The sequence below is a fragment of the Impatiens glandulifera genome, chromosome 6 (assembly GCF_907164915.1).
Source record: "Impatiens glandulifera chromosome 6, dImpGla2.1, whole genome shotgun sequence".
In the NCBI taxonomy this organism is placed as follows: Eukaryota; Viridiplantae; Streptophyta; class Magnoliopsida; order Ericales; family Balsaminaceae; genus Impatiens; species Impatiens glandulifera.
This window is the reverse complement of record NC_061867.1, coordinates 46,638,575-46,663,229: the sequence shown is the minus strand read 5'-3', so window position 1 is coordinate 46,663,229 and position 24,655 is coordinate 46,638,575. Positions and strand designations below refer to the sequence as shown.

Genomic DNA, 24,655 nt, shown 5'->3' with positions numbered 1-24,655 from the left:
TTTTTATTTTATTTTTAATCGTTTTAAGTTTATGGACGGGTCAACCCACAATCCGACTCATGTATTCATTTACTCTCACGTATATATCCAAATTAACCACAGTTCTCGCCTCGGCAATCCGGACACTTTAAAAATTAAGCATAATTATATATATAGATATTGAATTTTTGCGAATTAGTAATAGTTAAACTTCGTTAATTAAGTTATTGACAATAATCTTTTATTTATTTATAAATATCACGTTTTAAACCGTCAAAACAAAATCAAAATTTTGTATAATTAAAAAAAAAAAAACAAATGGTGAGTTTTAATAAAAATATTAGACTTTTTGTTTGACCTAATAATATTAGAAGTCTTAAATTTGAGAATTTGAAGAGAACTAAAATCAAAATGAATGAAAAATAAACACTAATTATCCCGAAATTTAACGTTTGAAGAGTTTTGGCGCTGCAAAAACCCTAGAAAACATCATCAGTTTCACTCCTTGGTCAGTAGAGGAGCTGATCAACCCTAGTTCTCGCTCCTTCACTCTCTCTAGTCTCTTCAATTATATATTGCTGTTTCTCAATCGTTACCACTTCCATTCTCGACATCCATACTGCTGCAAGATGTCGATGTCCAAGGGTTCTAAAATGCTTCAGTACATCAATTACCGGATGCGAGTCACGATTCAGGACGGTCGTCAGCTTATCGGAAAGTTCATGGCTTTCGACCGCCATATGAACCTCGTTCTCGGTGACTGTGAGGAATTCCGCAAGCTTCCACCTGCTAAAGGTAAGAAGAACGAGGAGCGTGAAGAACGCCGTACCCTTGGTCTTGTTCTCGTTCGCGGTGAAGAAGTTATCTCCATGACCGTCGAAGGACCTCCTCCTCCAGAAGAATCTCGTGCCAAGGCTGTTGGAGCTGCAGCTATGGCTGGTCCAGGAATTGGTCGCGCATCTGGACGGGGTGTCCCTACTGCTCCTTTAATCCAGGCGCAGCCGGGACTTTCTGGTCCTGTACGTGGTATTGGAGGCCCAGCTCCTGGTATGATGCAGCCACAGATGGCTCGCCCTCCGATTCCTCAGCTTTCTGCTCCACCCATTTCTTACCCGCCTTCATCTGCTCCGGTGATGCGTCCTCCTGGACAGGTTCCATCTGGGTATCCGGGACAACCTCCACAACAAATGACAAGAGGTCCACCACCTGGGATGCCGCCTCAATTTCCTCCTAGGCCAGGAACTGGGCCTCCGCAATTTTCTATGCCTCCACCACCTTTTGGGCAACGTCCAATGGTTCCTCCTCCACAGATGATGAGAGGGCCGCCGCCTCCAGGTCAAGCTCCTCACCCAGGGATGCCTGGCATGCCACCTCCTCGGCCTGGAATGCCTCCTCCACCTGGTGGCTCTGCTGTTCCTATTTTTGGTCCTCCTCGTCCTGGTATGCCGCCTCCACCCAATCAGCATCAGCAACACAATCAGCAGCAGTAATTCGGTATGTGGGTTCAACATTGACTGTCCATTTATATATTCCTGTCAGAGGATTGCTTTCTCATTGAAATCCTAACTTTAAATAACATGATTTTTCAGATCTTGAAAATTCTTTATCTTTTATAAATTCCCACATCTTCTTTTTGTTCTGTGTCTAAGCTCGATTTAAATGTGTTTTGATAGTCTATATCTCCTTTCATTACATTCACCTTAGAGTGGATGTAGGAAAACTCCATTCACCAAAGTGTTTGGCCTCTCTATTCGTGAGATTTGATATTCAAATCAGAACGTCAAGAGAAATGATAGTCCATGCTTATATGTGTCCTTTAGCATGCCCAAGTATTTTTCATTTGAATCATCTGTAGTTTCTTGAGTAAATAGAGAGTATTTCACTATGTACCATGTGTTGTTTTTCTTCTATCAATAGTTATTTTAAATCAATATCATGAAAATTCCTCTCTTTTTGCATAACTTCATTTGCATTATTGTACAAATTACAAAAAAGAGAGAGAAGAGAAATGGAAAACCTCCAAAGAGAATCTGGATGACATTTTTGTCTCTGCTCTAAACTAAGCTGGCTAATCTATATCCTAATTGTTGGAAGAAATCACAATCGTATGCACCCTCTTGGCTTATGATGGATACCAATTGACGTGCTAGGTGGTAACCTTTGTGTGTGTGTGTCTGCTAACATATGGCTAAATAAAATAGATGTTATCTCTAAATATCCCTTATTAGGATTATGCATTCTTTGTTAAAGTTTAAGTATGTTGGTTTTACCATGCCATTAACCTTCTTGCAAAAGAATGATGCTGGTTTCACATAGACATGTAACAATAGGATGTAGCGCTGATAGCTTGCTCTATGTAGTGCATGAGCCAAATCAATGCATTTTGAATAGGGCCCTATTGGATGGTCACAAAATTACTCTATGCACATCTTTCTCATTCTGGTTTTACGGTATAGATGCCCATGTCCTCCCCTTTTATGCCATCTTGCAATGTTGGGTGTTATTTTCTGGATTGATTTTGCTTGACTGTCTAGGCTTCTATTTTGTGTGCTCAGATTAGTCCAAACATTTTCCTTAGATGTGACAGATTCTTGTACCCTTTATCTGTCAGTCATTGAATGGGTACGTGATGTTGTTTAATATTCAACACAAAAATGCCTTAATAATTTGTTTTTCTTGTCCTTTTTCATTAGAATAAAATGATCTCAAGGAGTGATTGTTTAAAAAAACAGAAATAAAAGAGCTTAAAGAAGGAAATACAGAAGGAAAAAAATGCCTAAATAATTTTAGTCATTGAATGATTAAGTTTTACTCTCTAAGGTTATACTACTTTGACAACTTTGTTCCATGACACTCGTCCATCCCCAAGCGAATATAAACTGCCCCTTTGTGTCCTTACGTTTGCTTATGTTGACACAGGGAATGCACTAGTGAATCAATCAGTTGTTATTACTGAAAAACCATGCCATAGCTTAATAGAATGGAACTGTTAGAATATTGGCAGAATTTTTTGTATTGAAACTGCAGGATTTGATTGAATGTATATTTGGTGATTTCTACTATTTTATGTAGTTTATAAGTGTATGCACCATATTCCCTCATCAATTGAATTTTCCTCTCTTTTATGTAGCTGAGGGTGAATTCATCTTAAATTTTCATTTTTCTAAGAGTATAAACATTTCTCTTCTATTTTGTCCCATTTATATTTGATGTTCTAGTTTGCTCATTTCCTTCAGTTATTTCCTTATTTTGTAACTCATTTCATGTACATACAATTTGGTGTATCGGGACTTGTGCATCTTAGTTGTGTCAAAATATTTGTTTGGTTGGATTCCTTTGTGTGCCAAAACTGTCTGTCTCATTTTGTTTTGTTTCTATGTTACAAAACAATTCAAGTATCAGGGTTTAGAAGGGGAGATGACTCTCTGATTTCTTATGTCGGCCAACATTTTTACTGTTTCACACCGAAATTTTCTTGAATATATGGTTCTGTTACTATTTTTATTCAATTCATTCAACTCAGTTAGGATGACCAGTAACTGCTTCTAACTATTTGACTAGGTTAAAATTGAGATGTTATCAAAACACCTATGTCATGAGTGATTGGCTCTTTTATATTCAAAGGAATTAATATTTGTGAGAATTACTTTCTCTGCCAGCCCCATTTGGAAACACTTTTGGATCCAAAAACATATCTGGTTGAGATTATGTTTGGAAACCATATCATGGGTTCATTAGATTGGTGCTAATTGCTGGGTTTTTTTAACCTGATAATGCTATGAAATTGGAAATCTGTCTTAAGAATGAAAGATATGTTTGATAAATGATTTCTTGGGATCAATATTACTTGTTGGTATGAATTGTGTCTAATTTCATTTATCTTTGTGTCGTTTTTACAGGGAGAAGCGATCGTTGTCGGGGTTTGGTCATGATATTTTGAAATTTAGTAGCAATTTGTATTATTCCGGATAGTGGTTTAATCTAGGGCTGGCTGAATATTGTAAGAGTTTTACTAGTGCGACTGTTTGTTCAAATTGAGTTCAGACACTTTTTTTTCTACTTAAAATATATCTCTCATTTTCAAATGATGCTTGCATTTCGATCTTCTCTTGTATAAAAATCATTGCAAGTTTAAATCACTCAAGAGAACATTATTAAAATATGTTATTGAATTAGACTGAAAATATGGTATAATGCATTATGTAAAATAGAACAAATTTGTGAGGTAGTATCAAGTATTTTATATAAGAAGTTAACTAATAAGATGTTGATTTACTGCAGGTTAGAGAATTTAGAAAAATCAATGTTAACTTGGTAGGATGAAAAATCAATGTAATCAATGTTTTACTATGGTAATTATTTCTATATGTATTCTAATGTGAAATTAGGCTACAATCACACATTATCATTGGTAGGATTGTCATGACAGTGAATAAATTAAACTTTGAATTATCTCATCTTCTAACCTGGCGGTGGTAATAAAAGGTGAATATCTCCAGCCTCCTTGAGGTCTTGGGTTCGAGTCCATCAGGCGACAAATTTTACGTTTGTTCTTGAATTCGAGTCTGTCATGCGGCAAGTTCTGCGTCTGATTAAGTACGTTTGTGGGCTATGTACTTAATCCGTGGGAAGTAGTCGCACTTTAATAGGGATGAAGTTAAACTTTTATTCTATGTAGTTTAAACCTATTTCAGCTTGATTATATTAGACTTCTAATTAGGGTTGCAAAGGAGTTAAGTTGTTCGGGAGTTTGATTTTGATCAAATTCTAATCTAGCTCATATAATACTTCCTCAATGCCTAAGCTTGATAATAAATAATATATTTTTTATTTATTTTAATATTAAAATCTAAAATTTTAACTAAATATTTTTCTTTACAAATATTTAAAAAATTAAATTTAGTTTAAATTTTTTCAGTCGAATTTGTAAATAAATAGTTAAGTCTAACTTAAATTTAAAATTCCGTTCGTGCTGAGCCAAAGCAGGCTTGACTCATTTTCAGCCCTACATAGGTAGGGGTGAGCATAATATGGGTTTACCCAAACCCAACCCTAACCCTAACCCAAACCCAAAATATTAATTTGGGTTGGTTAATATGGGTTGGGTTGAGTATGGGTTGGGTTAAGTATGAGTTGAGTTTAATTTGGGTTGGGTTAGGGTTACCCAAATTACCCAAATTATATAAATTTAGTTTAATTCTTTATTATTAATCCAATATAAACTAATCATCTTCCAACTTTAAATCGAACACGTTTTTGACATGTTTAACATATTTTTCATACGTTTAACACGTTTTGCACACATCTAACACGTTTTTAATATTTTTAATACGTTTCACTTATAACACGTTTTTCACACGTTTAACACGTTTTTCACACATATAACACGTTTTTCACACGTTTTCACATTTTTGACACGTTTTCACGTTTTTGACACGTTTTCACGTTTTTGACACGTTTAACACGTTTTTGACATGTTTAACACATTTTCACATTAATAACACGTTTTTCATGTTTTGTCACATTGAACACGTTTTTAACATGTTTAATACGTTTAACACGTTTTTTACGTTTTTGACACGTTTAACACGTTTTTAACATATATAACACGTTAACACGTTTTTGATAAGTTTAACACGATTTTCACGTTTTTGGCACGTTTAACACGTTTTAAACATATTTAACACGTTTTTGATAAGTTTAACACGATTTTCACGTTTTTGGCACGTTTAACACGTTTATGACATTTTGACACGTTTTTGATATGTTTAACACGTTTTTCACACATATACCACGTTTTTAATATTTTTATCACGTTTTCACACTTAAAACATATTTTTCACACGTTTAACACGCTTTTATGTTTTTGGCACGTTTAACAAGTTTTTGACACGTTTAACACGTTTTCATACTAATAATACGTTTTTGTTATATTTAATACGTTTTTGACATGTTTAATACGTTTAACGCGTTTTTGACAAATACAACACGTTTTTTTACGTTTTTGGCACGTTTAACACGTTTTTAACATAACTAACACGTTAACACATTTTTTGATAAATTTAACACGATTTTCACGTTTTTGGCACGTTTAACACGTTTTTAACATTTTAACACCTTTTTAATATGTTTAACACATTTTTCACACGTTTAACACGTGTTTCACACATTTAATATGTTTCTCACGTTTTTGGCATGTTAAACACGTTTTTGACATATTTGACACATTTTTCACACATCAACATGTTTTCACATTTTGGTACGTTTAATACGTTTTTGACATATCTAACATGTTTTTCACATTCTTAACACGTTTAACATGTTTGTAATATGTTTAATACGTTTGTAACATATTTAACACGTTTTTCACGTTTTTGGCACGTTTAACACGTTTTTGACAATTTAACACATTTTACACATTTAGCATATTTTTGACATGTTTAACATATTTTTTTGCACGTTAACACGTTTTGATAAGTTTTAACATGTTGTGTCACGTTTAACACGTTTTTGGCATTTTTGACACGTTTAATATGTTTTTCACACGTTTGACATTAAACGTGTGAAAATGTATTAAACGTGTCAAAAATGTGAAAAACATGTTAAACGTGTCAAAAACGTGTTAAACGTATCAAATGTGCCAAAAACGAAGAAAATGTGTTAAACGTGCCAAAAACGTGGAATATGTGTCAAAACGTGTTAAACATGCCAAAAACGTGAAAAATGTGTGAAAACATGTTAAACATGTTACAAACGTGTTAATAATGTGAAAAACGTGAAAACGTGTTAAACATGTCAAAACGTGTTAAACGTGCAAAAACGTGAAAAATGTGTCAAAATGTGTTAAATGTGTCGTAATCGTGAAAAATGTGTCAAACGTGTTAAAAACGTGTTAAACATGTCAAAACATGAAAATAGTGTCCAACGTGTCAAATGTGTTAAACGTGTTAAATGTGTGAAAAACGTATTAAACGTGTCGAAAACGTATTCAACGTGTCGAAAACGTATTAAACGTGTCGAAAACGTGAAAAACGTGTCAAAAACGTGTTAAACGTCTCAAAACATGGAAAACGTGTTAAACGTGTCAAAACGTGTTAAACGTGCCAAAATGTGAAAAACGTGTTAAACGTGTCAATAATGTGAAAAACGTATTAAACGTGTCGAAAACGTGTTAAACGTATCAAAATGTGTCAAAAACGTGTTAAACGTGTCAAAACGTGCTAAAAACGCGAAAAACGTGTGAAACGTGTCAAAAATGTGTTAAACGTGCCAAAAACGTGTTAAACGTGTGAAAACATATTAAAAATGTCAAAAACGTGAAAAACGTGTTAAACGTGCCAAAAATATGTCAAAATGTGTTAAACGTGTCGAAAACGTGTCAAAATGTGTCAAACGTGTTAAACGTGTCAAAAACGTGTTAAACATGCCAAAAACATGAAAACGTGTTCAACGTGTCAAAAATGTGTTAAACGTGCCAAAAACGTGTTAAACGTGTGAAAACGTATTTAAAATGTCAAAAACGTGAAAAACGTGTTAAACGAATAAAAATGTGTTAAATGAGTCAAATACATGCTAAATAAAAAAATAAAAAATAAAATAATTTGGGTTACCCAACCCATACTCAACCCAACTCATACCCAACCCATATTAGTAAATAATATGGGTTGAATTATGGGTTGGGTAAATTTAATTTGGGTTGAATATGGGTTGGGTAATACGGGTTGGGTTTACCCGTTTGCTCACCCCTATACATAGGTGAAGACTCCATCCAAAAATTAATTGAAGGGTTTAAACTTAATAAAGAGAAAATTTTCTTAAAAAAATGCAATTAATGATATAATAGAATATATTATATATAGTTTAACAAACTAACCATTTTTCATATTATTATTTTTAAATATTTAGACAAATCAACTTAATACTAATCAAACATCAAGTCACACCATCAAGTCACACCACAATGAATTAGTTACAGTTTCATTTCAATTAGCAATCTAAGATAAAATGATTACAAAAAGAATTAAATTAAGAAAATTTATTGTATCTCATCCATTTCTCTTAATGAACATCAAAATTTAATCAAAGTTCCACTTCAAATCCCCAATTGGATATTAAGATAACAATTTCCTCTCTAACCAGACCGCCTATTCGACTTTCTCCTATGCTTGTGAAGAAGTTTAAGCATATTGTCAGTAACATCTGGCGTCGTATTATCATCTTCGTTATCCTGATTAACGTTAGAAGTATGAGTCAACCAAGCCAAAGCCTCAATGGCTGCATCCCTTTCAGCAATCTGTTTGTTTCTCTTAGGCTTTCCAACAAATTGCATTCCTTTAAACTCGACTAAAGCTCTGAATTCATTCGTCTTTAGATGCTTTGTCTTGTATTTTGGTGCCGAGTGGCCAGCTCTCATCAAAAGAGTTTGCAATAAGCTCTTTGGATTTGCTCCGTCTCTTGTAAATCTGTCGCTACTGACAGCAGGTTCCTTGGCCTTCTTGCTTTCGCGGCCGAATACAAACCTGCCTTCGCATATATCACCTGATACTAGCTCCTGAACGGCTAACATTAGGAACTTCCCTTCTTTGTGGATGTCGAGGCTTGGATCTTGTAGCTGTTGTGATAGGAAATAAGAATACATTGAGAATCGTAATTTGCAATTGGATTGATTGCAATGATAAAACTTTGCAGACGAGAAGGAGGAGACACAAAATGGGTTGTGTTATCAAAAAATTTCATGTTGATCATGATTATGGAAAGATCTGACAAAAATCATCTAGAAAAAGATCTTGACCATGATCCAGAAAAGAAATCTCTAAGCTAATGAAGCAAAAAAATTACACTATAATTTGGATAATAATCCAAACAAATAATATGAATACGATCCAGAAAAAATCTTGTACCAAAGAAAAATCACTTTGAAATTAATTTTAGCGATTTTTCAAATAAAAATATCCAAATATGTTTATTGGCCCCATTTGAAAACTAAACTTGGTCAGATACTGATTAATATTTTCTTGGTTGCTTTTTTCATTTGGATTCGGATTCAGATTCATAAACTATAAGTGTTTCTAAATGGGGTTCGGGCACGCACTCCAACTAATCCCAAAAGGATGCTAGCAACTCCCAGTCATGACATTCCACTTCAACCAGTGTTTTCAGAGAATCCTATTGTGGATAAACTTTTGGAATTATCAAAAGGGATGAAAATCAAATTTGGATTTATATGGTCCTATGTTGTTAGACCAGCAATAAAAGTTGGACAAATTTGTGTACAATTACCATAATTGGTTGCTTTGTAAGGAATTTTTTTTGTACATGGCTATTTTCTTCATAAGTTCTAAACCGGGTTTTTTCATGTTGCAGAGAAACTTGAAGTGATTTTGTTCACTTTTCGAATTCATGGCTTCTGACTTCATAATTACAACTGTTTCATAGAATTAGCAAACTAGGGTTTGTGACGTTAGCATTACACGTCGGAGTCTACATATAAAAATTTTAGGTGCAGTGCTAAACTAACTGCAGAGGTGAAGAAATATTGCATGGTTTACACAATAATTGGCAATTTTCAAAAATCATAGGTAAATGATGTGTTTAATGGTGTATAGCTAAAGTTGATAACATACTTTTTTCCGGATAAGCTTGTCAAGTTCCTCCTTAAGCATTGTATAGCACTCGGATAAGCTTGGATCCATGAAGAAGTCGATGTACCCTTCCAACATTTTCAAATGTCCGTCCTAACAGAATAGCCAAAACAGATTTTTCAGAAACTAGTCGCATGGGGCCTCAAATCATTTAGCAAAAATACAAATCTGAAGCATAAAAATTACCTCAACACCATCGCTGACTTTACCTCCAAAAAGAATCAAGATGGAATCAGAAACACCAGTGGAGTCCCGTATAAAAACAGTATTGACTTTTATCTTTTCCCCAAAGACCAGCCATGGGTAGGGAATCGTCTGATAACGCGTGTTCACTGAATTCTGGGGGAGAAATGCATTTAGAATCTTATTAGAGTTACAGTATGAAAGCTGAAAAAAGGGGAAAACAATTTTAATCTCGAAACCAGGTTGTCAATTAACAGAGTTCAAGTAAGAGTTTGAAAACTTTTGATTTTATCCAATTCAAATATGTTTATTTTTTATTCCCTTTCAGTAAATTTAACAGTTATGAATATATATTTACTTCCTTTGGTAACAATATTTCATCAGAAGAGATTCCTTCTTAACGTAAAAAGTGGAAGATTAAACCCAAATAAGATAGAAGTTAAACTGTACAAAGAACACATGAATAAACTGGTCATTAATACTTACAGCATAAAGCAAAACCTGGCCATCATCCATTGTTTTGAAAGACATTGACATCTCCCTTTGCTGCATTAATTGAAGCAATTTCTAAAAGGTTCAATGTTTATTAATGGAAAGATATTAAGAAAAAAAAGTGATTACAGAAGGTAGAAATGCACAAATTGAGTTCAAATGTTAATAACGATAACAAGGTTCGTCCACAAAGCAAGAAAGTCACGTTTCTAAGGAAAATTGAAGGAACCGAAAGTCTGTATTAATATTTAATTCCAACAGATGATGTTCTATGAACGTTTGATCTAATATTGTGAGAAGGCGGCTTTTATATGGAAGGATGCCAAAACATGGACCTGGCTTGGATTATTCGACTTGCTTCGTTTTTTTGTTTGTTTTTGTAGTTGGGGATCGCATAGACGTTACACTACATCGGGCCCAAATCGGCTCTTATTTGCCCAAAATTAACTTGCTTTGATCAAATCATTCCTTTTTTCCATATACAGTGACCTTAATGCCTCTCCTTGAAAAAACATAATAAAATTATTCATAGTGATCTCATAAACTTCATTCATTGGAAGTGTTCATATAAAAAGAAATACCTGGAACAATGCATGTTCAAGAAACATGTCTAGATGAGATTATGTTTTAAAACTGAACTTAGTCAGATTCAAAAATTTATTGATTGTTTCTAATCTAAATCCGGATCTGGAAACATAAACTACAAGTGTTTCCAAATGGGGTCTCATTCCCATGGTCAATACAATTTTCATTTAGAATCATGATAGCAAAAAAATGGTAGTACAATGACAAATCCAGTAGCAAGAAGTTACAGTATGAAAAAGAATGGTCAATGAAAGAAAGCACTAATGAGACACATACCACAACAGACGATATTCCGGGAAAAAGGCCAGAACATATAACCGCACGAACTAGTGACTGATTGTAGCTTAGTTTATTATTAATTTCCGAATCAGCATCCAGCAGCCCAGCATCTCTAAGGATGAAACTAAATTGCTTCCTTAGAGAATGAATCGCTTGCAAGGTTTGGGATGAAAGAAAATTCCTCCAGCAATATTCATATGATGATCCTTCCCTCTCTGCATCTTTCCATCCTTCGTAAGCTCGGACAAGCGCCATATGATCGCTATAGTCCTTTGCAGAAAATCTGGACTTAGCAATCCCTGCCAACTGGATAAAAAAGATAAATATTAGAAACCAATAGATTGTTTGATGTGGTCACTATCTCATCATCAATCCCTTTTTCCATCAACCAAGATTAAAAAATACCCTTCCTTTATTTAAAAAATTTTAATACAAAGGGCATTTTAGTCGTTTAACCCAAATAAAGCTTAATATCAAAGCAAAAACTGGTACATGACAAGATTTTGCATGCAATGCAATACCATACATGCCTTTGTTATCTAATCAATTATATAATTAATGAAAAAATAATATGCAAATAAATGGAACAGAATGGAAATGAAAAGGCGAGAGAGTTGATCGTCCACACTGAGCAGCTGCAAACTTCACTCAAAAATAAAACAAAAATAGTGACAAATGAGAACAAAAGAACTATTCTTTGTTATGTGGTCACGTGGATTCTAAACTTGCAGAAAAAAAAATTGTATAGGATATAGAAGGGGTAAGTCAATTTGTCCTCCAGCATCTGGATATTCAACCCTAGCCCCAACCTTATCACTAACATATTGTCCCATTTCATGGTTAATGCTAATATTTGTCCACTAAAATGCTACAAAGCTTGCAGTTCTATATTCAGCTTAATCATAGTATTTCCATTCAATTAAATAATGGCAAGTGTTAGTTAAGATATAAAAATGAGACAGAAAGACTCCAACTTTAAGGGCATAGATTTTATGAACACTGACAATAAACAATTTGGAAACGCTAATTGTTTTTGTTTCTATATCTTAATCTTTCTCTGACTAAATTTAGTTTTCAAACGTTTTCATATGTGGAAACAGATCCAGATTCCAGATATACAAACTATAAGTGTTTCCAAATGGGAGCATACACCAGTATCAGTGGCTTCCTCAAAACTCAATGGACATTCTAGGATAGCTTGAAAGTCATCAGCATGGTAGAACAAGACTAGAGAATGACAGCAAAATATAGATGTTAAATGCCAGAAGATAAAACAGAACCGAGTTTGTTAGCACACTTACATCCTTTTTATCTTGAGGCAAAAGAAAAGGATCCCTGACACTAAGTCCAGCTACAATAGTCAGAACAGGATCAAAACATCTAAATATAGCACCCATCACTAACATCTTTCCTAGCTTTGGGTCCACCGGAAGCTTAGACAAGAAACTTCCTGAATGTGGGAAATTGAAAAGGGAAATAAAAATGAAAAGGTTAGAAAGGATTAAATCCCACACAACAATTATATGCTACTATAGATTCTAACATTCAGCAATAGAAACTAACCAAGATGTGTTAGATTTTCATTCTCATCCAATGCTCCAATCATCTTCAAGAACTCAATTGCATTTTGCACCTGCAATGCAGAGTAACTTTTAGTAACTGCTCTTATAAGAGATGATAAAACTAATCAAACATATAATATGTCAACAAATTTTAATGTCAAATGAATGCTAGTGCTTAATTAATCAACAATGGACTCTAAATTTAACAAAACTCTTAGGGTTCAAATGAATTTTAAAACCCTATAATTGTGATTTTCTCAGGTGAACTTTGTAAACTACCCAAACAACTTCAAACAATAGTTGTTCCAAAACCAACAAGGCACATGTATTCATATAAACCTTGTTTGTGGAAACTCAAGTTATTTATATTTCCCTTATTCATTTATTCCCTGAAAGAAGATAACTTAACTAGCAAAGATTTACTTACAGCTAATGGTTCAGGTGGCTGCAAAGCAGCTGACAAAAATTCTCCTATACTCTCCACCTGCAAACTTTTTATTTGCAAGCAAAGAGAATTTAGAGGAGTCCTCAGAAGTTCGGGGAGTTGATATTCAGAAAAGGCTTCATAGACACATCTGGGATAGAGATGATAACACTCGCCAGACTGCACACGGCCAGCCCTTCCTTTTCTCTGCAGCGCAAAACAAAAACACAAAATAAAAAGATGTTTTCTAAACATAGAACAAAAAGGACGTAAAACAAGAGCTAAATATAAAATATGTAAAAATATTTAGTTATAATCCATTTCATATGACATCCTAAACAGAGTTTAAAGGTCCCGAGTTTAAAAGGCATGCATATATTATTGCCCAATTTGAAATACTTCCTTTTGTTTGGGTATCCAGATCTAGCTACCGAAACAAATTCAGGAATTTATTTTTGTTTCAATATTTGGATCTGGATCCACGTACAGAAACAAAATTAAAAAGTGTTCCCAAATGGAGCATATTACTTGATACACTTATTTCTTTAATAGAATATTTGAGTTTCAAGTGTATAATAACAAATTTATGAAAAAGAGTTACTAGTTTGACTGAAAATTCTATTAATAGAGTAGGACTAGAGATAACTTCTTAGTCATAAAACTGGGAGAGAAGTGTCGATGTTGACTTTACTTGCTTAGCAGAAGCTTGTGATATCCATGAAGGTAAGAGACACGGAGTATTATTAAGAGCATCATATGTGGTCTCCTTTGCTTTGCCACAATCAACTACAAAGACTATATCATTGATTGTAATACTTGCTTCTGCCATATTGGTGGCAAGTACTATTTTTCTGACATTAGGGGGCGCCATATCAAATATGATTTTCTGACATAGAAATAACAACAAAATAAGTTGTTATTAAATTGCATGATCATGCAATGGAACTTAAATATAGCAAATAACAAGAATGGAATATCAAGTCATTTTTACGCAGAACACGAGTAACCAAAAAATGACAACCACGCGAAATCCGATGTAGAATCAAAGAAGCACGATATTGCAGGTGAATATGATTATGAACAGAAAATGAAGGGAAATAATGAACATGATGTCATGAATTAACCGACATTGAACATAAAATGCAATTTATTTCAGTAGTGACAAAAAAAACAAGGAAAAAAGTGCAGTCATATTGGGCTGTTTTGTAATAATTTTTCTTCTACATTTGTTATGTTTGCCAAAAATCACAATGATCAAGAAAATAATTTGAATCATTAAAATTATATGCTAAAAAAAAGATCTTTACATCAAATGAATAAAAAATTACACTATAATTTGAATCATCATCTATAAAATAATTTGTATACCAAATGAAACAACAGAAAACCACACTATAATATCGATTATGATCCGGAAAATAATCTGAATCATGGTTTTGAAAAAATCTTATACCAAATGGGAAAAAAACAATCACTTTCAATTTTAATTTTGTCTATTTTTACAATGGGATCATGATTGTGCTACCAGTTCAATAGGTTCATTATTTGAGTAACAGTAAGGTGATGATTGATTATGATCAGAATTTGAAGAATAAAGAGTCAATTATGTAATAAATTGAATTATCAAACTTGGCTCTTTCCAAAAGTCCTTTGCTTTTCCAAGAAAGTGGTTGTTTGTCTTCCAACAGAAGTGCATTTTTGTTATCTATGTAATTGTTTTATCATTAATTATTGTCTTCTACTTTAGCCTATATATTGTAGTCTACTTTGTAATAGTTTCATCAATCCAATATATAAAATCCCCTTTCTCTTCAAAACTACATAAATCAAAGGACGTTCTGCATGAAATAGGAAACTTATTTCAGTCAAGGATAAAAAGGCATGGGCAATAGATAATAATAATAATAATAATTGTTGAGGTATGAAGACTATGAACAGAATATGAAGAACAGAATCAACATAATAATTAATCAAATGCAAAAGGCAACTCATTCAACTAAAGATGACAAAGACACCAAATTGTAGCATACTGATGATAACTATGATATATAACTGCCATGACAAAAGAATAAGATCTTAGGGAGATTAACCTGCTCGGATGTTGCCATTGAGCCATGGCAAGTTAACAAAAGCACTCTGTTTGGATCACCTAGAAGAGGATGAGCTTTAAGCTGATCCCTTAAACAACTAATATCCTCCCACCCTGTCATAAATACTAACACAGCACCAGGCCTTTCCTTTCTACATATATGACATAAGACAGCCTCAATAAGATTAAACCCTATGCCATCGGGTGACCAAGAAGAGAGTGAATCACGAGCCCTCGAGCTATAATTCTCAAAGCTTGATTTATTTAGAGCATCCTGAGCCAAAAAAAAGTAAACAATTTTTAGTATCAAAATTATTGTAACATTTTTCATAAGTAAAACATGCAGGTTTACATAAGAAAAGAGAAAAAGAAATCCATCATGTTTTGATGTGATAAATGAGTTGAAACTTGGTGACTAATAAGCATGAAGAGCAGTATTATAGATTCCCTTATAAAAATACTGGGGTAACATTCTGTTACATGTTAGGGCTTATGAATAATAGAGGGAATAGTTCTTGAAGATGGAATATGGAAAGTAGTCCCTTAAGTTTTAGTTAGGAGATAAATAAAGTACACAAGTTAGTTAGGTATAAAATTGGTGTTATTAATTAAAAAAGTGTATAAACAGATGATAGTAAGCTTGTATAGGACTTTTGCATGAAATGATAATGAATGGAAAGTTCTATCCCTAATCATCTCATTTACTATTTTGAATCATAACACATTCTAGGGAATAAACACTATTATCATGCATTTAAAGCACATTGTTGGAAAATAACAGGTCATCTTCAGATTCTTTATTAAAGGAATAAAAATGGTTAGGGTATAAGAAATCACCACAACATGAAAGTAGTAAGAGTAGTGGTTTACTAGGTACAAGTTATTTTATTTTCTCTTTGCCACCTCTCATTTATGATGGTGAGGGGGCTTGTCCATCTAGTTAGAGATTTGAAGCTTATGGAGGAATATTGTTCAGCTAAGATAACTCTTCCTAAAATGTAGCCTTTGAACTCATTATTTTACATTTTCCATAATCCTTGCCCACCAGAAGATGCACCAAGCTTTCAAAAGCAGATGTTAATTAATAGAAATGGTGTACGGTCAAGTAGAGATCACAAGGCATGCAAGAGAGAAGACTAGGCCTGCAATTCTCATATAGTCGCTAAGTTTTAAGACGTAGAATCTTAATAGATAGAAGTAAAAAGTAGAAGTAATAAGAGTTCCAATGCTCTGATCACCATTACACTTCAGTCCTAATACCAGAATCAACTTATTAATGACAGAGTGATACTGTTTTCTTAAGAGATTTTCATTCTTCATGAGAAAAGACAGCTGGTTTGGAGATATATTACAAAGGGACCTTCCTTACACCTTTTGAGCCTTCAGCAATTTTCACTTCAATTTATATATATAAAAAGAGATACTGATATCTGAAATTATAAACCGGGAATAGCATAGTGTTATACCTCCACAAGTGCAGTTATCTGATTTTTCTTTTTCCTGGGAGCTAACTGTTTCTGTGTCTTCCACAACTTATCTTGGCCATAATCATCAATTTGGTTAAATGAAGTCAACCTATATCCAGTCATCTCCAGTACATCTTCCAGAAACTGTGCTCTTACAGGATGTGTAAATCCCTGTATTCACATACAAATAAGCTAATATTATATATCACAGGGGAACAAAGAGAGTTGAAAAATTAAACATCAGAAAGAGAATCCTAGGCACTGACCATTCAGCTACAAGTTGCACAAAAGGTAAAAAAAGTTCTCTAAAACATGAGAAACTAAGCATAAGGAATACCTGATATCCTTTTATATAATGCATTTTTTATGAATTTTGATTTCGTTAAAAACATAAAGATGTGTATTGAACAATATTATGACGTAAAAAAAAGAAACAAATATGGAAAAAAAATTATATTAAAAAAAATATAAAAATGAGCCACACCTAAAATCGGGTCAAGCTCTAATTGTTCAAGTTGACTCAATGAAGGGTCAAAACAAGTTACATGGATTTGAAAGCAGATATTTAAAATAAATTATCACAATTCCATTATATCATTTTATCATATTAATTCTCTTTTGTGCATCATGACAGAAAACCACCAAGCGATCGCACATGCTAAATCTCTTTTTTGACAATAAAATAAGGCTGGGATGTTCTCAAGGTCACTCCTTAAATAAGTCATTTCCACTTCAAAGGATGTTGAATAAAATTATTCAAAAAGTTGTTGAATCAGGGTATCAGACCAGGCCTCTATCCGGAATATGGTAACTCAAAAATATGAATTTGCATGTCAGCGGTATGGGTGAAAGTTTGGACCGTTCAAACTGACTAAACCGAACCAACTTCATAACCGACCAAACTAAGCCATCATTCAACCGCCAACCAACATTGAAGATTTAGAAAACGCATGACAACGGTTGGATTTTCTTTTTGGTGAAAAAAATGACTCAATTGAACCACTTGCACCTCAAGTTCTACATATTCACTCCTTTTCTTTAGGCTTATTTGATTAGAGTGAAAATTTTAACCAGAATGAAGTATGAGAGACTCCCATATAATGAGAAAGAGAAAAAAACAAATAAAACCCTAGACCAACCAAATCAAACCGCCCTTCAACCTCCAAACAGGCAGTTGAAGATATTAAAAAACTATGTCTACGGTTGGGATTAACATTTTGGTAAAATAAAATCGGCTAAACCGACCGCTTACACTCATAATCGGCATAACTGCACAATGTCAAGTACCTGAAGCTTTTATTGCAAGACATATAGATTGTGTGTAAGGTTTGACATTTGACATATTTCAAACCTAATGTGACTTAAATAAATATAATTGTTTGAGAAAGTATTACGCCATAAACAAAAATATAAAATTCAATAAAATTTTGAAATATTACAAATCTTATAAGACTTAATCAAATGTAATCAATTATATTAGCTTACAGGAATATGGATTGTTGGTGCCCCTCCAAAATAGTTTGAAAATAGCTCCGCATTTAAAGTGGCACTCATTAAAATTAATCTTAGATCTGGACGCCGTGGAAGCAGGTCCTTCAACACAATCAATAGAAAATCTGATTAAGGAAAATAAGTGTTAAAATTGCCACAGAACAGCTATGTTGCAAAATCCCAGAAGAAATAAAAAAATAGGTTTTGAAAGGATACCTTCATTCATGCCCCGCTCATGTATTTCATCAACAAAAACATGGGTTATACCATTAAGATTGCGGTCACTCAATAATCGCCGAAGCAAAATACCACTGGTACAAAAAAGTAAATGAGTGTTTCTTCCTCTCATTCCCTCTAATCGAACTTTATAGCCAATCTGCAAAAAAAAAGTAATGTTCACAAGAAGTGCTATAGGAATCCCTTACCATTTACTAGCATCAAAACAAAAACAGAAAAGGCCTTACAGTTTCACCAAGCGGCTCTCCCCTCTCAGTAGCTACTCTATCTGAAACAGCCATGGCTGATATTCTTCGAGGTTGTGTACAAATTATGTTGCAGAATGCTCCACGACCAGACTCTATTTCAGACTCTAATATGAATTGAGGAAGTTGCGTCGTTTTACCACATCCAGTCTCCCCAGAGATTACAACAACCTAATTATTTCAAAGTAATAAAAGATTACACAAAAAAACTACACCTTTTTCAAACAAAACCCTTGTATAACAACTGGGAAACAAAAAGTAACTATAGTTAAGATCACAAATGTACAAGGGGAAATAAAACACAAGAATTAGATCTTACTAGTTTAACCTCAATAGGCTCCACATGAATTCTCAGGATTCAAGGTTAGTAACATTCTATTTTATTTCTACCACGTTTTTTCCTATCCAAAGATTTAGTCTCTTATTTTTTTAATAAGAGACTACTCACCTGAATTTTACTACTACTCTTTAAATTCCGAGCAATGGCTTCTATGTCAATGAAGACAAGCCAGTGAAAGAGCATGTTGTGAACAATATTTTTGGAAATGCAATAGTATTAACAGGATGTACAATGTGCATCAAAATGGATTATTGAAATGTCAATCCCACAATATTTCAGTTTTTAAAGCATAAATATAAGATAATGGTTTCATGTCAAACCTGATTCTTTGCAATCGCTTGAAGAAGCCTTTCCTTCTCTTTAAATGCAGGAAGTGATTCTCGGAAATCTAAAATCCTGTTACCTTCTGGTGACTCCTAGTATAAGGAAAGAGATGAAACATCGTAATTCAGATTTAGCTCAACATAAGTTTGCAGCAGACTCTTTTAATAAAATGGCACAATGCAGTTTTCCCAAAAAAAAATTGTAGCAGACTCATCGCTAATTGCAGAACCATTATTCTACATTTGGAAGTACCTGCCAGGCCCTCTGCATATTCCGCATTCTTAAGCTCCTCCTATGAAGAACCTTTTCCATGACAGATTCATCAAGCAGAGAATCTGGCTCATCATCCAGATTTACATCTACCTTTGAAATCTTAGAATCAGTTGAAGGCTCCATGTGTTTTCCAGAATTTAATTGCATTCTATCAAGATATTCCTGCAACAGACCCTCTACTCTCCTTTGCAAGCTTAAAGGAATAACAACCTGCACAAATGATGTAAAGAAAATCATTTTTTTCTTCTTCTTAGTTCCAATTGGCCAAAATATAAAAGCAAAAATGTTTTTTTTGAGCTCATAGAACTTAGTACCTCCCTTTGAGGCCGTTTATCATCAAGATCTGGTCTGTAATTAGGAAGAGGTACCTTGCTAGCAACCACCACTTTTCCATATACCTGACTGACAAAGCAATATAATTATACAAGATGAATTGTGATAGATGTGAGTAATAAATTGTCACCTACCAGTAAAGGCCCATCTTTTTGGCAAGGTTGGAAATCTGCTCATAATCTCTCCTATCTCTTTTATCTCTAGAGACTATTTCTTGATCACTTTCTTTTTGTAATAGCATGTTAAGTTTCCACTTCCACTCATCAATGTTAGCAACTGATGATGAAGCCTACAGAAGAACATAACCCATTTAGAACAAAAAAGAGTTTTTCCAATTTCATGCAGAAACCTTAAATGTTATTATTGTCATATATATTATCTTTTTGTCTAGTATTAATGAAGATGTTAAAAGAGAATCATATTTGTATATCCCAAAAATGAAGTGGCGTCTGATGAAAGCATCAAGAGAGCAAGAATGAACATTGATCACAGCTCTTACGATTTGTCTTGATTCAATTTTCTTATATGCTTTTGAGATTCAGATGCTGTATTCATTGATCTCAGCTCTAACAATTGGCATATTTAATTATAGGAGTGGCCTTTTGCGACAATAGTATAGCTTATAGCTTTAAACCTTCAAGACCATCTTACCTTGAAGAATAATTTGTTAAAAAGCAAAGTCTTTTTCTAATTGGAAATCAGTTCAACATTCACTAATTCATCTCCATTTTAACTCCTTTCTCCAACAAACCACTAAAAGTTAGGCAGGTCCCAGATCCTTTACAATGCCCTCCATGATAACATTCTACAATAACTTCTCAATCTTCATAAAAACGTGGAATAATGAAATTGTTTCATCCTTTCAAAAAAAAATCCCAATCTTACAAGTTCCATTAAAAGTTCACTCTTTTCTTCTCTTAATTGCATGTGGAAGATTAATATGTTATAAATGATTGGGTCATAACAATAAATGTAAAGACTTTAATGGTATTATGAGCCTAAAAAGATGATTAGCACGTTTGCATTGTTTCTGGTCTTAGGTCTGAAAATTTTGTACCCAAAAGGAACCCTACTTCACTAACCTTATGATTGTCGCAATCGCCGTCGTACTCGTCATCGGAGAACTGTTCAACTGCATAGCCAGAAAATTGCCGTCGCCCATGTACAAAGAAGTTGGATACAACTCTCCTGAATGAACCGTCGTTTATGGAGATTGGAGCTCGATGGTAGAGAGAATCAGATAAGTAACCTCTCCTGTTTATGCTTCCAAATCTCTGGGTTGATGTCAAATTGAAAACTGACGATCTTCTGACCCATACCAACCAAAATCCTAGCCTGGTATGCATTCTACAGAATGATTTATTGACATGGCGGCATTGGTAGAAAGTTGATAAAGGGTTTGATTTCGTATGTGAGATGGAGTTTATGATTATTCAGGTTATCTGGTTTTGCCCCACCGGAGAAAGTTGAAGTCTTGAGATACAATGGAGTTGGGAAAGAGGAGACTGCTGTATAGACGATGAGGGACGGCCGGAGCCGGAAGGGTTTATCGGTTTATGTCACTTATATTTTCACTAAAATATAATTAGAATGAAACCTATAATTTTTAAATAATTTAAATAAATATTATAAACTAAAACAAAATATATTATATAAATATAAAATAAAATAAAATGACATCTTTCTAATTTTATTTTATACAATCTTATTTTAACGTTTATACTGTATATTTATTTGAATTATTTAATATAGTATGTATAATTTTAATTATATATATTATATTTATAAAATTAAACAAAAATTAAATATGTGTTATTTTAATATATCTTATTTTAATAATTTGTAAGATAATGTATTTTATTTTAATATATAATATTTAAATTATTTAATTAAGTATTATTAATTTTAATTATATATATTTTATATTTATAAAATTAAATAATTAATAAAATTATAGAATAAAATATATAATTAATAGGTTAATTAATGGGTTTAAAGATAGAAAGTTATTATATATATACACAAGGAAATGGAAATAGCAAATGAAAGATGAATAGACAAGGAAGAGATTATTGCTTCTAACATTGCCTTTGGTTGTAGGGGAAAAGTTTTGTAAAGGTTTTGGGATAGTAGAAAAGGTGGATTTTTGGATTTCGCAATGGAATAGAAAAATAATAAAATAAAAAGACAATAACTTATTATTTTGAGTTTTTTAGATTTGGTTGAAAGACTATCAAATAATAATAATAGATAGTAAGTTATTGGTTTTGAACTTTGATTCGAAGTATCATTTGGATCAACTTGTGTAACATTTTTTTCACTCTTCCTCAGGGCACTTGTTGTAATAGATGTTTTATTATGTGTTCTATATCTAAAATAGAAATAGAAAACTAAAAATTACAACAAATTTGATCTACATCAAATAGGCTATACTTAAAAAAATTTAGCCCAAATGAACAGTAGTGTTCTATATATAGAACACCACTTTTCATGTTCTATACTTAAAATTGGCAGCAACATTATTCCCTCTCATCTTTTTTTCTCAAAACTGGCGGGAACATTATTCTTTCTCATCTTTTTTTTTTCCACATAGCAGAGAAAAATATGTTCTTTCCAACACTGTAGGTTCTTTTCTCCTCCAAACGTAAGCTTTAAAACTTTCGCTGTTGTCTAGCAAAATAATCATTGAATAAGCGTTGATGTCCTTGCAAAGTGTCACGATCAATAGATGTCCGTGATTGTCGGGAGTTTTCACCTTGTGCCTCGAGTTTTTCTCTTTCACGTTTGAAGGCTAGAATTTGAATCATATCATCGTCATCGTCACATCCGTACAAATAATATTTCAAAAAAATATTGTTGCCACTCATTGTGTAGGATAAAGCTTAAAGTGTGGTGAAGAATGAATGAACTAAAACTTTATTTAATGTTGGATTTCGAAATATGACCGCTGGAAAATAGCCGTTGGAATATGAATTTGAAATTTGAATCTCAATTTTTTTTTTATAGAACATGCCAATGAAATATAGGCGTTGGAATTTGAAATTGAAATATAAGCGTTGGATTTGAATTTGAAATATAGGCGTTGGAATATAGCCGTTTTAATTTTAAAAAGTAGTTACAAGTTGTTTTTTAATTTTGCAAAAAATAAATATTTTAATGTTATAGGTATATAGATAGAAATGTTGCTATATTTTGAATTGAGATGTTATAAAATAGATATATATATATTTTTAATATTATTTTAGGTATAAAATTTAGCATTTCTGGTGCAAGTGCCCTTAATCTGCTGATGTCGCTTGGTTCGATGATTAATCCATCTATTCTTTTTCTCAGTTTGAATTTGTTTTTTAAAATTATATGCTGCCTATTTGTAGGAGTCTAGATCTAATTTTCGGGTTTTCTTACAAACATTCATTTCAAAATTCAATTAAACAAACTTGAACTTTCATATTAAGAGACATGATTTTGACAACATACTAATATCATTTTCAATTAGCTTATTAAAATATTTATCAGTTATCAATAAAGTTATTAACTTATAAATTATTTATTCTAAATACATACTCAATTATGCATTTCTAGTTACAAACATAACTTATAAAACATATAACATAATTTATCAATATATTTTCAAAGCGGTATCAACTATTTGCGGTGGCGTTGAGGACATGTACCATAATTGTGGGTGCGACGACGATTAGCGACAATTGGAGCTTGAACATATGCATCCATCGTGGTGGGTATCAACAATTTAGATGGCGTCGAGAGAATGTACATCAATTGTGGGTGCAACAACGATAATAAATGGTTGGAATTTGAACACAGACATTGATCATGTGAGTATCAACGATTTGCGGTGGCGTCGATAACAGGTATCCAATTTGTGGGTGCAATGACGATCGTTACAAATGTCAACGGTGGAGATTGTTGGTTATCTTATCTCATAAAAATTACACGTAAATGATATATGAAAATAATACAATGATAATAAAACAATACAACAGATTATTTAAGAAATGAAGAAAAATCTGCTCGTTTGCTCCGAGGCCTGTGGAATCACAGTTCCCTTAAAACAGTTTCACCGTCTCCCGTTTGTGCTGGAGAGTTTCGTCGGTGGCTGCTTCTCAGGGTACAACGGAACCTGCAATGATTTAGCACAGAAAACCACTACAACAGCGAACTAAACAAAAGTACCTGAATCACAATCACCAGGTTTCGCACAGAAATGATCGAGTCAAGAAACTCGAAGAACGCTCACAAGATTACTCACAAGAACAAGGAAAGACTTTAGAATTCTAGAGAGAGAAGTGATAAGATAATGTGTGGAGAGGAATACAATGTGAAGGGATATTTATAGTTGAAAATTAAACTCATAATCAATTCTTTAATCCAACGGTCACTAATCCATCATCTATTCATCCAACGGTTATCGTTGCTTTCCTTTTCATCATCTTTGCAAGTTACATCCTACAATAAATATTTTGTAGTTACAATGACAATTAACATCATTTGTTAATTGCCTCATTCAAGACATTTATGTTAATTGTAACAATTAACAAATTTAATTCACAATGAATTTGATGTGAATTTCATTTGGATGAAATTTCACCTTAATTTACATTTGAATTTCATGTGAATTTCATTTGGATTAATTTCACTTTAATTCACATTTGAATTTGGTGTGAATTTAATTAGCCCAAATATCATTTCCA

The 24,655-nt window shown here is 33.0% G+C and overlaps 2 protein-coding genes across 3 annotated transcripts; one reads left to right on the top strand and one right to left on the bottom strand.

The window, feature by feature from the left end:
* The first annotated feature begins 459 nt into the window (after positions 1-459).
* Positions 460-4,064, top strand: LOC124942634 (small nuclear ribonucleoprotein-associated protein B'-like). Its single transcript, XM_047483175.1, has 2 exons — positions 460-1,473; positions 3,879-4,064. The coding sequence occupies exon 1, from the start codon at positions 609-611 to the stop codon at positions 1,467-1,469; it is 861 nt and encodes a 286-aa protein (XP_047339131.1). The 5' UTR covers positions 460-608; the 3' UTR covers positions 1,470-1,473; positions 3,879-4,064.
* Positions 4,065-7,999: 3,935 nt separating this feature from the next.
* LOC124941297 (DExH-box ATP-dependent RNA helicase DExH3) lies at positions 8,000-21,485 on the bottom strand. 2 transcript variants are annotated; one of them, XM_047481597.1, is made up of 19 exons: positions 21,026-21,485; positions 20,078-20,232; positions 19,925-20,012; positions 19,590-19,820; positions 19,334-19,429; positions 18,656-18,844; positions 18,408-18,567; positions 18,186-18,316; positions 16,701-16,871; positions 15,236-15,508; positions 13,837-14,031; positions 13,149-13,352; positions 12,723-12,792; positions 12,461-12,609; positions 11,157-11,465; positions 10,290-10,349; positions 9,807-9,959; positions 9,603-9,713; positions 8,000-8,590 (listed from the first exon to the last, which is right to left on the bottom strand). In XM_047481597.1, the coding sequence occupies exons 1-19, from the start codon at positions 21,287-21,289 to the stop codon at positions 8,111-8,113; spliced, it is 3,489 nt and encodes a 1,162-aa protein (XP_047337553.1). In that variant the 5' UTR covers positions 21,290-21,485; the 3' UTR covers positions 8,000-8,110. The 2 variants fall into 2 exon arrangements, with proteins under 2 accessions (XP_047337553.1, XP_047337554.1); XM_047481598.1 differs by lacking the exon at positions 21,026-21,485 and having other exon boundaries at positions 19,925-20,008; positions 20,078-20,212.
* Between the last annotated feature and the right edge of the window lie 3,170 nt (positions 21,486-24,655).

What these genes read in the sequence shown, in the direction of transcription:
- LOC124942634 (XM_047483175.1), top strand. Translation starts at nt 609, where the DNA reads ATGTCGATGTCCAAGGGTTCTAAAATGCTTCAGTACATCAATTACCGG.
- LOC124941297 (XM_047481597.1), bottom strand. Translation starts at nt 21,289, where the DNA reads ATGCATACCAGGCTAGGATTTTGGTTGGTATGGGTCAGAAGATCGTCA. An exon ending in TGAAAATCTAACACATCTTG is followed by an intron (nt 12,610 to 12,722) that starts GTTAGTTTCTAT and finishes TCCCACATTCAG; the next exon opens with GAAGTTTCTTGTCTAAGCTT. An exon ending in GCCAGGTTTTGCTTTATGCT is followed by an intron (nt 9,960 to 10,289) that starts GTAAGTATTAAT and finishes TTTCTCCCCCAG; the next exon opens with AATTCAGTGAACACGCGTTA.